Source organism: Vulpes lagopus, chromosome X (genome assembly GCF_018345385.1).
Source record: "Vulpes lagopus strain Blue_001 chromosome X, ASM1834538v1, whole genome shotgun sequence".
Classification (NCBI taxonomy): domain Eukaryota; kingdom Metazoa; phylum Chordata; class Mammalia; order Carnivora; family Canidae; genus Vulpes; species Vulpes lagopus.
Window position 1 is genome coordinate 77,346,563 of NC_054848.1, and position 13,710 is coordinate 77,360,272.

The 13,710-nt window shown below is 35.2% G+C and overlaps 1 protein-coding gene across 1 annotated transcript in view; it reads left to right on the forward strand.

Annotated features, from left to right (window-relative positions):
• Positions 1 to 12,321, forward strand: part of FAM199X (family with sequence similarity 199, X-linked) — a 29,880-nt gene extending 17,559 nt beyond the window's left edge. Inside the window, exons 3-6 of the mRNA XM_041741685.1 lie at positions 916 to 1,065; positions 1,504 to 1,665; positions 4,174 to 4,440; positions 5,947 to 12,321. Of these exons, the coding sequence (XP_041597619.1) occupies positions 916 to 1,065; positions 1,504 to 1,665; positions 4,174 to 4,440; positions 5,947 to 6,117 (750 nt within the window). The 3' untranslated portion in view covers positions 6,118 to 12,321. The remainder of the gene's footprint in view (positions 1 to 915; positions 1,066 to 1,503; positions 1,666 to 4,173; positions 4,441 to 5,946) is intronic.
• The last annotated feature ends 1,389 nt before the right edge of the window (positions 12,322 to 13,710 follow it).

A 13,710-nucleotide genomic window follows, 5' to 3' on the forward strand; every position in this document is an offset into this window, starting at 1 on the left:
GATCAAGTGTTGCATGCTCCTCCAACTGAGCCAGCCAGGTGTCTCTAAACACATTTATTTGAAATTAAATCCATTCTGGCTTGTGGAGGTGACAAATATGTTTATTACCCTGATTGTGGTGATAGTTTCATGGGCATATGCATATGTCCAAAGTTCTCAAATTATATATATTAGATATGTACTATTCTTTGTATCCCTTTGGACTCAATTGTTAAAAAACTAAATCCATTCTAACTGGCTTATAATAGACAATATAAAAATTACAGCACTTATTTTTGGTGCTCATCTCACTTTAAACTGATTTTCTGTGTATTAGTCTTGCTCACTTTTCTCCTTTGTCTATCCATTGTCTCAGTATTTTTTCTAATTTTTCTGTCATAAAACTCTGATCTTTAAAGTGTTTTTGCTCTATATTAACAGCATATTTTAAATTATTTTAATTGCCTTGAGGTTGTTAATACTGAATTGAGCACAAGGACCATGGCTTATTTGTCTTTATATTGGCAGTATTTCCAGTGTAGTGTTGAGCAAAATGCCAAGTCATGGCAGATCCTTCCCATCTCCTGAGATGGAGTCCAATGTTCCTTATTCATCATGCTGTATAACCCCTAGCCTACATTCACATTGTGAAATAAAAACCCTAATGATGATTGACTCCTAAGTTAGCATTTTATTAACAAGTCTTGATTATGAATTTAAGCTTTTGGGAAATATCTCATTCAACAAGTGACTGTATAGAAAGAATATGTTGATGTTGCTGCTTTGTCTAAAATAGGAGTGAATCAGAATTAATGTCTCATTATTCTGTATTTGTCATTAAAACGTAATTTTTAATCAATATGTAATATGTTGTGCTATTTAAAGTGTATTTTTGAAAAATTTTGCTTTTCCTACCCCCTTCTTATTTTTATAAAGTTACCAGGCAGTGACATTGCAAGTGGGAGTGATGTACTTTCTGATGTCATACCCAGTATTCCGAGTTCACCTTGCCTGCTTCCTAAAAAGAAAAATAAGCACCGGAATTTAGATGAACTTCCTTGGAGTGCAATGACAAATGATGAGCAGGTAGGGATCTTGACATTTTTTTTAAAAGATTTTATTTGTTTATTCATGAGAGACACACACATACACACAGAGGCAGAGACACAGGCAGAGGGAGAAGCAGGCTCCATGCAGGGAGCCCGACGTGGAACTTGATCCCAGGTCTTCAGGATCACGCCCTGGGCTGAAGGCAGCACTAATCTGCTGAGCCACCTGGGCTGCCTGGATCTTGACATTCTTAATTGAAAGCATATATGTAGAGATTACTTGAAGCTCAGTGTATTACCTATTTAAAGCTACTAGGTAAATGTGGATTGCCTAGTAAAATCTGAGTGAGGGCTTTAACTGTTTTTGCAGGGAACAAATATAAGTGCTTTTGATGTTTGAAACACATTATAAATGACATTAAAATATCAGAAGTTTTGGCATTGATCTTGTTTATTATAATTTTTCATCACATAGGTGGAATATATTGAGTATCTGAGTCGTAAAGTCAGTACGGAGATGGGTCTTCGGGAGCAACTTGATATTATAAAAATAATTGATCCTTCGGCTCAGATTTCCCCTACGGACAGTGAGTTTATTATTGAACTTAACTGTCTCACAGATGAAAAACTGAAGCAGGTATGTAAAGAAAATACAGATTGTACAGCTATTAACAAAACCATTATTTTATAAAATGTAGACTTGGATCATTGTATGTTAAAATACACAAATAATTAAGGTCTAAATCACTGCTGTGAGATGTAATATTAGAAAAAATGATGGCAATATTTGAGAGCACATAGTTGTAAGGTTTTAGGTACATCTCACCTGGCAATACCTTTCTGGGATCATGTGGATCTAGGACCTGCTGTTTAGTTGTGTAGGCTTTGAAACTTAATTTTACCACTTAAGGGATGGTTATGCTATTTATTTATTTTAACTCACCTTTAAAAAGAGTGATTGACAGAATCAAAACACTGATTCTTGAGAGCTATCTATACTTGAGTGAACATCTGAATTGGGAGATTTGAGTAATCTTATGGAGTAATTGAGCCTGTGTAGGGTAAAATGTAATTTTCATTCAGCTATTTTGAAATCCACATTTCTTTATCTCCATTTTTCTTCGGTACATAGGTGAATGAATACTTATGTTCTATTTTCGTTTTTTAAAAGCTTTTTTTTTTTTGCATTTATCATCGCTTGCAAAAATGTTTTTATTCAGTATTTCTCTCAACAGACATACTATAATTTTTACATTCCAGCTCATTTTCTATTAGTATTGAAATTGATGCCCTGCATTTGAAGACAGGTACCATGGGCCCCTAGCTAAGATTTAGGAAACACCCTAATCTTAGATATAATCAGGAGCTTACTTAAATCATATTGAGACCTTTAAAAAATGCCTAATCTGATTTGTTCTATTGTTAATTTCTCTGAGTGTTATTTTCTTTTTTTTAAAGGATTTATTTTTTAGAGCAAGCGAGCAGTGGGAGGGGCAGAGGGAAAGAGAGAAACTTCAGCAAATTCCATGTTCAGTGCAGAGCCCAGCACAGGGCTTGATTTCATGACCCTGAGATCAGGACCTGAGCTGAAATCAAGAGCTGAACACGTAACTGACTATGCCACCCAGCACCCTGAGTGTTATTTTCTTAGAATCCTAGATTCTGGAGGCTAGTAGCCTTCCATTTGCTGATTATTTTATATGTTTTAAAAATATAGCTCCATAATATATATCCTAGAATTTTGAACAATGTTAATTTTTCTAGTACTTGTTTGTATATTTAGAGATTTCTTTCTTCCTTATAGTCTACTTATGTACATCTGTAGCACTTTTTTATTTGATTTATTTAACAATGTTAAGTGTCTGTTATGTATTAAATATTAGGATACAAAAGAGTTTAAAAAATGATCCTTGTCTTCACAGCGTCTACAACTCAAGAAAGAGCCAAAGAAATCAATGTAGGTTATAATCCAAGATCATAAATCTGTATTATAATACAGATACAATCATATTATAATACAATAAGTGTTATTTTTATTTCTTTATAATTACTGTCTTTTACTCGATTTGTTAAACATCTATTACAATCCAAGTTCTTTTTTTGGGGGTACACTCATCAAAAGCAAGAACATAGATACAGTACTATTAAATAATCTATAGGCTGTATTCAGGTTACACTCGATTTTCAACCAATGTCTTGTTTTATCTCAAGATCCAATCCAATCTTTTTTTTAAAGTTTTTATTTAAATTCCAGTTAGTTAACATACAGTGTAATATTAGTTTCAGATGTACAATTTAGTGATTCAGCACTTAGGTACAATAGTCAGTACTCATCACAAGTGCACTGTTTAATCCCCATCACCTATTCAACTCATCCCCTCACCCTCCTTCCCTCTGGTAACCATCAGTGTGTTCTCCGTATTTAAGAGTCTGTTTCTTGGTTTCTCTTCACTCTTTTCCCCCTATGCTCATTTGTTTGGCTTTTTAAATTCCACATATGAGTGAAATCATATGATATTTGTCATTCTCTGACTAACTTATTTCACCCAGGATTAATACTGTCTAGCTCCATCCACATTGCTGCAGATGGCAAGATTTCATTCTTTTTTATGGCTGAGTAATATTCCACTATGTGTGTATACACACACACACACACACAATCTTCTTTATGCATTCATAAGTTGATTGACATTTGGGCTCTTTCCATAATTTCCTGTTGTTGATAATGCTGGTACAAACCTAGGGGAAGCGTGTGTCCCTTTGAATTAGTTTTGTATTCTTCAGGTAAATACCTAGTAGTGCAATTTCTGGATCATGGGATAGTACTATTTTTCACTTTTTGAGAAGCCTTCTTACTGTTATCTGGAGTGGCTGCACCAGTTTCCATTCCCACCAACAGTGCAGGAGGGTTCCTCTTCTTCCCCATCCTTGTCAATACTTGGTGTTTCTTGTGTTGTTGATTTTAGCTGTTCTGATGGGTGTGAGGGGTATCTCATTATAGTTTTGATTTGTATTTCCCTGCTGATGAGCACATCTGTAGCACTTTTGATAATGTTTTACATTATGTACAATATTCTTTTCTCCAGTATTTTCAGGTAGAATGTCAAGGAACAACACTAACCAGTGTTTGTCTGTGTGTTCCAAGGTCAGAAACTATATCAAGGAGCATAGCCCTCGCCAAAGGCCTGCAAGAGAGGCCTGGAAGAGAAGCAACTTTAGTTGTGCAAGCACCAGTGGAGTGAGCGGTGCCAGTGCCAGTGCCAGCAGCAGCAGTGCCAGCATGGTCAGTTCTGCAAGCAGCAGTGGGTCCAGTGTTGGAAACTCTGCTTCAAACTCCAGTGCCAACATGAGTCGAGCACACAGTGACAGCAACTTGTCTGCAAGTGCAGCAGAACGGATTCGGGATTCAAAAGTAAAATGTCTAATCAATACAAAACTTTACCTTTCAATATTAACATTAGTACTTCTTCATATAAATTTCTTGAAGAGTTAAAATTATCTTGCTTTCTAGATGCCTGTGGGTTTTGGCTTTAATTGAACAAGCAGGATACTCTGCTTGAGTAAAGCCCTTCAGGCTGAGTGCTTTGAAATACTGTTTTGACCCACACCCATATCACATTCAATTTTATCTGATTTTTGTGTCTGTTTTAAGTAAGATAAATTGATGGAAATAGTGAGTCTCAAGATTGCAATATTGACTGTAACTCACTACTGAGCAGGTCTCACTATGTTGCTGATGTTGCTGTCTATCAGCTCCTAACAATGTTCTGCATGTCGTGTGTGTGTGTTAAATGTTTTCTTAATGTTTTAATCTTGAATGTTTATTAGATCTTTTAAAAATATAATAACACCTTCTCTAATTTCTGTCTATTTACAGTTGAAGAATTCTTTGTGATAATATTGGGCACATAAAAAAATAGGGAGGTGTAGTGTATTTAGAATGTTTTTGTGAAAAAAAAAAAAAGAATGTTTTTGTGATGCTTTAGGTAAGTTCAGTTCCTTGCAGTGGTGACAGTTTGGAGCCAACGTAAAGATAAAAAGGGTATCTCATAACTCTTTGGGAACCCAGTGGTGACTAGAAGATACACAGTGATTCCTTCCCTGGTTTGTACCAAAGTAGAAACATAGCCATCTTTGTTGGTTGCCAGGGTATTCCTCTAGATATTCTTCATTCTTTTTTTCTTGCATCAGTTCACCAGTGACAAGGAAGAACACCCACTGGGTTTCTAATGGGCTTTTAAGATGGTATTTGCCTAATATGGAGAAGACGTGATTCTTTCCCGCCATTGTAAAATTGCTAGAGCTTTTGAATGAAAGATACCTTAAAAGCATAAGCATTAGAGATTTTGGCAATGTTCTCTTTTTTTAAAATTTTTTTTAAAATTTTTATTTATTTATGATAGTCACACAGAGAGAGAGAGAGAGGCAGAGACACAGGCAGAGGGAGAAGCAGGCTCCACGCACCGGGAGCCTGACGTGGGACTCGATCCCGGGTCTCCAGGATCGCGCCCTGGGCCAAAGGCAAGCGCCAAACCACTGCGCCACCCAGGGATCCCCAGGCAATGTTCTCTATGTTGGCATTCAGTATTGTTTATTATGTGTTCACTCTGCAGTGACACCCATGTACCTTAATTTGGTTAAAAAAGGCTTTGGAATGATTGATTATCTATAACTAATCAAAATGATCAAATTTCAGTCCTTCCTAAGATTCACTGGTCAAATACCATAAAAATAGAATCTTGAGGCATCATTTCCCTCAGTTCATTCCAGTGGCTCACTTACTGGAACCAGGATCATACTGCAAAGGAATTTGAACATCTCCAAATATTCTGAAAATACAGAATTTGATCCCTAAAAAATTCTGAGATGGGTATGTCAGAACTGAACCTTACTGATTTAGAAATTTTTATTTTGACAGAAGCGATCCAAGCAACGGAAGTTACAGCAGAAGGCTTTGCGCAAGAGGCAGCTGAAAGAGCAGAGGCAGGCTCGAAAGGAGAGGCTCAGTGGGCTCTTCCTTAATGAAGAAGTGCTGTCCTTGAAAGTGACTGAGGAAGACCATGAAGCAGATGTAGATGTTTTGATGTAATAAGGATGGATTTATTGGCATTCTTTTTAGGCGTTAAAGTGTTCTATCCTTTTATTTGTTTACATGCATTTTGACCAAACTTTTGGTTAGGGCTGTGCTGATGTACCATTAATATTTAAGTCCAGTGGTTCTCAGCAGGTGGTCCCCAGACCAGCAGCTTCAGCATCACCTGAGAAGTTGTTAGAAATGCATACTACCAGGCCCCATTCCAGATGCAGTGAATCAGAAACCCCGGGGGAGGGGCCCAGCATTGTGTTTTAACAACCACCAGATTATTTTGCTGCACGCAGCTCTAGTTTTAAGAACCACTAATTTAGTAAATGTTTTGACTGTTTAGGGTGGTTAAGTGGGCTTTTTCAAGAACTAGTACGTTTACAGTTCGGAAGATTTCAAGCTGCTGCTGACAAGTAGTTTATTATGTCAGTATAGGTATATCTGTAGCGATCATAATTCAGCTTCCTTCTTAATGTTACAGTTCCTCAGTTTGCTTTTTCTAAAGGCCATAGCATAATTTTTAATTCTTAGTGGGCATCTTTTTTTGAGGTTGTGGGGGGTAGGGTGTGGATTGCTGTTTACAATAGTGCCTTCATTAGCTTTAGTTCTGTTTTCATTTGTTAACTCAAATGTGTAAAAATAGGCACTAATGTCTTTCCTGTTAGATTTGTTTTTCACTTTCTGTAAATTCAGAATCCTTTTGTAAGTGATTACTACTGAGGAAATAATGTTACTAGTAGCTGAACTTTAGACTTGATGCTATATTGATTAATACTCAAATGGAGGAAGCAATTAAGCAAAATATCCAATTCTGCTTTTCCGCTGCTTCCTGAAATTTTAGGGTGTGAATCTGTCTCAAAGGCAGGAACTGTATCTTAATTTAAGTTCTTTTGTAGGTCATTTTTTCCAGCACAGCTCTGATTTTTAAATATTTGGTATAACAGCTTCTGGCATGTAAACCGGTAAATGTTCAAAGTTAACTAAAGAAAACCCTTACAGTTCTCCGAAATTTCTCTATAAAGCACTAGAAATACACAGAACAGTGAGATAATAGGAAAAAAAATCCTGAGCTTGTTGGCTCTTAATAGAAGTCTAATTGTAGATGTGAAATCATGGAGTTTCTTTAAATGTTTTCATAGAGTTATCATGAACACTAGAAGTAGTGTGATTCCTTTTCTTCTACCACATTTCTTTAAACACTCATATGGGTTAAAGAAGATGGAACCTGGTACTACTGACAATCAAGCTGCTTTCTGATTTTCATGATTTTCTTTTTATTGTGGATAACTTTTGGGAGGTAATCATAATTAGGAGGGGGAGTTGTGATCAATATTTTTTTAAACTCTAGAGTCAGAGGATGATAGGATTTTTACTTTTTTAAACTATCATATCAAATAACTCATTAAGAAAGAGATTGACTTAAATCGTTAATTCTCAGTTGATAAAAAACCTTTGCTTGCAATCGTGTTTTGAAAACCTGATTTTACTTTACTTCCTTGAAGGTTAAAGAATTGAAGCTGAGGATGAAAAGTGATGTATTTTGCAGCTTTGCTGAGGTCTGTGGTATGGTTATGAGATTTTAAAGACTACTAAATTTATACTTTAAAATTTTACTAAGATGAAAGTATGTATATATGGTTATCAGTTGGAGTACTCCCTCTGACTTTCCTTTTACCCTTTCTTAGATGCTCCTAACCAGCTTAGAGGGCCCAAAGAAAGCTTGGGGTAGGACCCCAAAATACTTTGAGGAAAGTGGAAAGGGTCAACCTCATTGTGTTTTCCCTTCCAAGTATAGGATGAGTAAAAGGAGAGAAGAGCAAATACAGCTGAATTTTCTGCCTGCTCTTAGCAAAAGCAAAATCTAGAGAATGATTTATCTGTTCTCTTTACCTACTCTTCCAGGAAAACAGGCCACTTTTGGAGACCATAGAGCAGCATTTATCTGTTAAATACTTGGAAACAATTGACCAGTAAAAGAAAATCCTAACATGGTCATGATATAATAAGATCAATTTTTCTACTCTCCCAACAGTCACATAGTCTTATTACCTTAGATTTAACTTAAGTCGCTATGAAACAAGTTTACCAAAGCACCACAAAGCCAATTTTAAAAGTTTATAAGGATTTGAGTTTTTATAGTAAAGTATGCCATGAAATTTTATGTAAATCTGGATGCACTGTCTTTACTATAAATTAGAGATTGCCCATAAAGTTGGTTTAGAGGAGATTGAAAATAATTCTTTTAATTAAAAGAAAAAATTAAAACAACTTGGGTTTGCTTATGATGTGGGAGAGGGAGATTATCAAGTCTTTCTCCATCTCTCCTGACATTAGAAAAAAAACCCAGCAGTAAAAGACAAAAAGTTTTGTTTTTGTTAATGGGCTACACTGTGTTTTTTTCTTTTTTAATATCTCATGTAGATAATTCAAGTTTGAATTCTTTCTTGGAATAAGTAATAATTTATTTAGTCTGGTATATCTGAGTTTAAGACCAATCCAACTCACTATTTTTTCTTTTTAAAGATAAATCTAACCTATTAATAAAAATGTGAGACTCATTTGCTCCAGTGTAGAGCATCTGTAGAGAACTGACACTGGAGCAAATAAGTTTCTTCCCCTTTAAACACAAGCCTCGTTAACTTAGGGCATGATAAATTTCCCTCAGATTCTTTGTAAAACATTTTATTAGAGATCTTGTATGTATGTTTAATTATATATCAATAAAACTGGAAAAAAGAGCTCTTGTAGAAGTCTGTCAGTCCCTAACATAGGTATGAACCTTGAGTTAAATAAGATGGCATGTCTTTTTCTACAGTTTTACAACTGAATTAAAGTAGTATACTGTTAGGTGGTATATAAAGGGTAGTTCATTCTGCCCGAAAAAGAACTTAGAATAAAATGACACTTTTTCTCATGAGACTTGTCTTTTTTGTTTTTAAAGATTTTATTTATTCATGAGAGACACAGAGAGAGAAAGGCAGAGACACAGGCAGAGGGAGAATCAGGCTCCATGCAGGGAGCCTGATGTGAAACTTGATCCCAGGACTCCTGGATAACACCCTGAGCTGAAGGCAGACGCTTAACCAGTGAGCGACCCAGGCGTCCCTCATGAGACTTGTATCTTTTGTTAGGCTGGGGCAGTTTTGTCCATTTCCTTAGCCCTTTGGATTAATTAGATAGATATTGCTGAATTAATCCCAGAAACTGACTTGTAATTTAATGACTCTATGGATTGGGTGGACATCTCATTTTATTTAACTCTTCTAAGTGTTAATTCCCTCTTAAAGGAAAAATTCCTAGAAACTACTGTATAAAGGTATCCAGATTCTGATGAGCTTTAAAATTAGTGAAGTTTTCAAATATCTTCATATTTAAAGCCAAAAATGTTATTAGTACATGACAAATAGAGAAGTCCTGTTTCCAGATTCTCTAGCAGAGATTTTCGTTCATGGGTTACTTTTTAATAGCCTCATGTGCCTTAAAGGTAAATTCTATACTTTTTCTCAATATCAGGCTTTTTCAAACTCAAAATCTAAACATTGTAATTTGTTTTCTAAAATGTCCTTGCTGTTGGATATCAGTAAGCAAAATCATTAAATTGAACCAGTCAGTGACAATAGAGCGTATTAACAAAACACTAATCTTTCAGATATTAAATTTCATTAACACGACTTTATTTGTGGCCCACCTTGGTCACTGAAGAACATTGAAAGTTATCTAAAGTGTAGCTTAATGTACTCTCTCATTTTTTTCCCCTGAAAATGGTCATAAGCCAGAATGCTTTTTTTAAAACCAGATAATTCTTAGTGTCTGGAGAGATAATATTCAAGACAAAAGCACTTCAAGAACAGAGATAATATAGCAGCTTGATTCCCTTGTTATAACTTTAGGGATTCTTTGCATTCATTTGTGTAATAGCTGGAATGCTCCCCTCCCCTTTAACAAATTACCTATTAGCTCTTCTGTCTTCAAGAAATGTTTGCTTAGAATCGGGAGGGGATTATTGAAAGTCAGTTTATAGTTTGAGACAGTTGATAGGAGAATTCCCAGTCCTATTCAAATATGGTATTGATGGTGAGCACACTGCCATTCAACATTTCTAAACTTAGAGGTAAATCTAATCCTTAAAAGGACTATTAGTTAGAAAATAAGTATTTGTATACACATGTATCGTGGTAACTTTAGATTCATTTTAAGTCTGACAAAGTAAGATAAATTCTATCTTTACAATGGAATTATGCTAAGTGGGTGAGAAACTTCTGAAAGATATTTAGACCTAGGCATCTCTGTCAGTATAGTATCTGGAACATAGCTCCTTCGAATTCTAGCTTAAATCTCATTTCTGTGGAAAATAATTGGTTTATTCCTAAGGCTCAGAAGGAACTCCAAAGAGTCCTCTAATTAACCGGCTATTTATAGAGTACAGAAGTTGCATGCTATTGCTGCATATCAGAGTTGACTCACTAAAATTTTATTTTCATATTTTTTCCAATATTAAAATTATTTCTTTTCAGCCCCCCTCACAATTTTATTTTAAATTAAGGTTATTAATGTTTTAACCTAGATCACATGGTGGTAAGTTAATTTTTAATTTGGCATTCATACTGAACTCTGAAAACCTGGTTTAGTCTTCTCTGATTTTAATATATAGTATTTTTTTCTTTATTGTCAAGTTTGTTACATCTTTGTGGTCAGTGGAATCTGTGGAAATCTGTGGGGTTTTTTTTTTGTGGTGAGGGGTAGGGGTAGAAAAGAGAATTGCTCCAATTATACATATGCATTTTGACTATATAAAGGTAGTTGTAGAATTAATATGTATAAATGACAAGTTAACACTTACCTATTCTGACTTGTTCTAAGGAACAGTAAGTAGCCTGAAGCCATGGCTTGTTTTCTGGAGCTGCTTGCTCTTCAATAGTAGCTGACCAATTAGATTTAAGTTTGGACTTTGGGGTTAGGTTATCTAGCTGAGGCTTTTAGGAATGGAGCAGACTATTTCTGTTCGTATAGTGGATCAATTTAATTTCCTCTTTGAGAACTCTAATTTAGGTATAGGTATTACCATTTTGAATCTTTGTGTTGGGAGTTTAATAGGACTGTTGTCAAAAGCTATTAAAGATAATTACAAGTATATGTAAAACATTTGACAGATGGTTAAAAATTTCATTTTTTTTTAGTTTCAAAGGTTAGTTATGTAGCATCAATATCATAACCAAAGCAAGTAGGAAGTTGGCTGGTTTGGAGAATCTTCAAGTAGTCTTAAATACTGTAACGTATCAGATTGTTAACCAGGATTTTTTCCTGTATTTCTGCTAAATGTATTACTATATTAATGCACTTTTGTATATATAACTGTCTTCTGTACATTCTGTACTTACTACAGTGTATATAAAAGCTGTTTTTCCTGAAAACTATAAGGAAATACAATAGCTGTAACACAAGTCGTTTCTATTTTGAGTTCCTTCTTGTACTTGAAAGTAGTAGTTCTGTAGTTAAATCTAAATGTGTATGTATGGTTGTAATTAAAATGGGAAATGTGGCAGAATTGTCTTTTGAAGCTGAATATCAGACTGAACAGTGTTGTTTTGGGTATTAAAAACTCTTGTAATATTTTAATTGTTTTTTTTTGATGTACCATGGGCTTTTTCAAACCCCACTGCTGCTTACCACTTTATACTTCAGAATCCACTCCTCTACATGTTCCATCCCAGAACATTTATCAATAGAAAAGAATTAGGTCTCCTCTCTTTTGCTCACAGTTTGGTTAAGGATCCATAAACTTTTGTTTTGTGAAAGCCAGAATTTCCCAAATGTCCTTGGCAAATCATTTTTCTGGAGAGATCAGATTTCTAGGGAGAGTAGCATTCATTGTATGTGAAAATTAGGTCTGTCTTTTGTTTACAAAAATGAGATCTATTTTCCTTATATATTAATCTAGAGTCTTTTTAGGTTGTAATTCTAGAAAAATGTGAGCAGTTTTCTGTAGTTTCAGAAGCAATTCAACTTTCAGCAGCAACTCTATCTCTTGCCACTAGAGGGAGGTCTGTGGTTGCTCTCCTGAAAACGTCTTAGCTGCTTTTCTTTTAATTTCAGAGGTTGAAATCAACCTTATTTCAAAATTCCTTTTGTGATATTAAATACTTTCATTTATTAGTGGAAGGTAAATTAATTGAGCTTGTTTAATAAAGCAAATCTTATGCTTTTCTGTAATCTTAAATTTTTAATAAATGTGAGTTAGCTATTAAGTGAAGTGTGTGTGTGTGTGTGTGTGTGTGTGTGTGTGTGTGTGTGTGTGTGTGGTTCTTCTCTTAGGTACTTTAGAACTGCACTGTCCACTGTGGTAGCCACTAGCCACATGTGGCTATTTAAATGAATTAAATAAAATTTGAAATTTAGTTCCTTGGTCCCATTAGCAATACTTCGAGTGCCCAGTAGCCACATACAACAAGAGGAACACCACCATCACAGGAAATTCCACTGAACAATCTAGAGATTTGATGTTTTATGTAGTGGCCACTATCCTCATCTTACCAGTGAACAGTAACCAGTGATTCCAAATTGCTGCCCACAGTTAACTATTGTAGGTGATTGGTGTGAGAGGGAGAACAAGCTGTGTTTCGCTTTTTCTTTTAATAAAGCCACTACCAAAGTTGGGACTTTGGTGGTTTAATGGAGAAACTTCTCAAATATTGAGTATTTCATTGGACTATGAATAAGATTTCTTAAAGATTCCATTTTTCAAAACTGCTTAGTGTGTTTCTTTACTCTTGTGATGTGGGAGCCTTAATAGAGTCACTGTTACTTGAGACTGACAATCCTCTGCCCTTTCCCAATTAGTTTGAATCTCCTGGTTAAGTGGTGTTTTTATATTACATTATCTGTGTTTCTTAGTAATAGGTTGATAGATACTAGATTTAGGTACAATGTTATTTCCCTTTGTAATGGTTAAATAACATTTTTAACACTTCAGTTTGTTCATCTGGTTGCCAGGATCTCATATGCTTGTTTTTCTTTTAAAAACAGCAGATAACTGAATTTATGTATTTTCACGTTTGTCTTATAAAAATCATCAAGTAAGACCGTAAAATGAATCCCCACATCTACTTCCGCTTTTCCCTCATGGCCATTCTTGTTTCTTTTAGCTTCCACCTCCAGACACCTTAGCTGAACTCCTGATGATACCCTGGATGGTAATTTCATTTTTAATTGTTTCAGTGTCAGATTTTTAAAAGGACACTCTTCTTTTATGTATAAATATGAGCATATACCTCCACAAATAAAAAAATTCCTTAATATCAAGTAACTGGTTTACTTGCTTGAAATCAAAACCATAACCATTAGTCTTTTTTCTTTCTTTCTTTTTTTAAAAGATTTTATTTATTTATTCATAGAGACACAGAGAGAGAATGAGAGGCAGAGACACTGGCAGAGGGAGAAGCAGGCTCCATCCAGAGAGCCCGACGCAGGACTCCATCCAGGGTCTCCAGGATCACGCCCTGGGCTGCAGGCGGTGCTAAACCTCTGTGCCACCAGGGCTGCCCAGTCTTTTTTCTTTCAAAATCATTCTGCATTTTGTTAGCACTGAGGTAGAAGAATTAT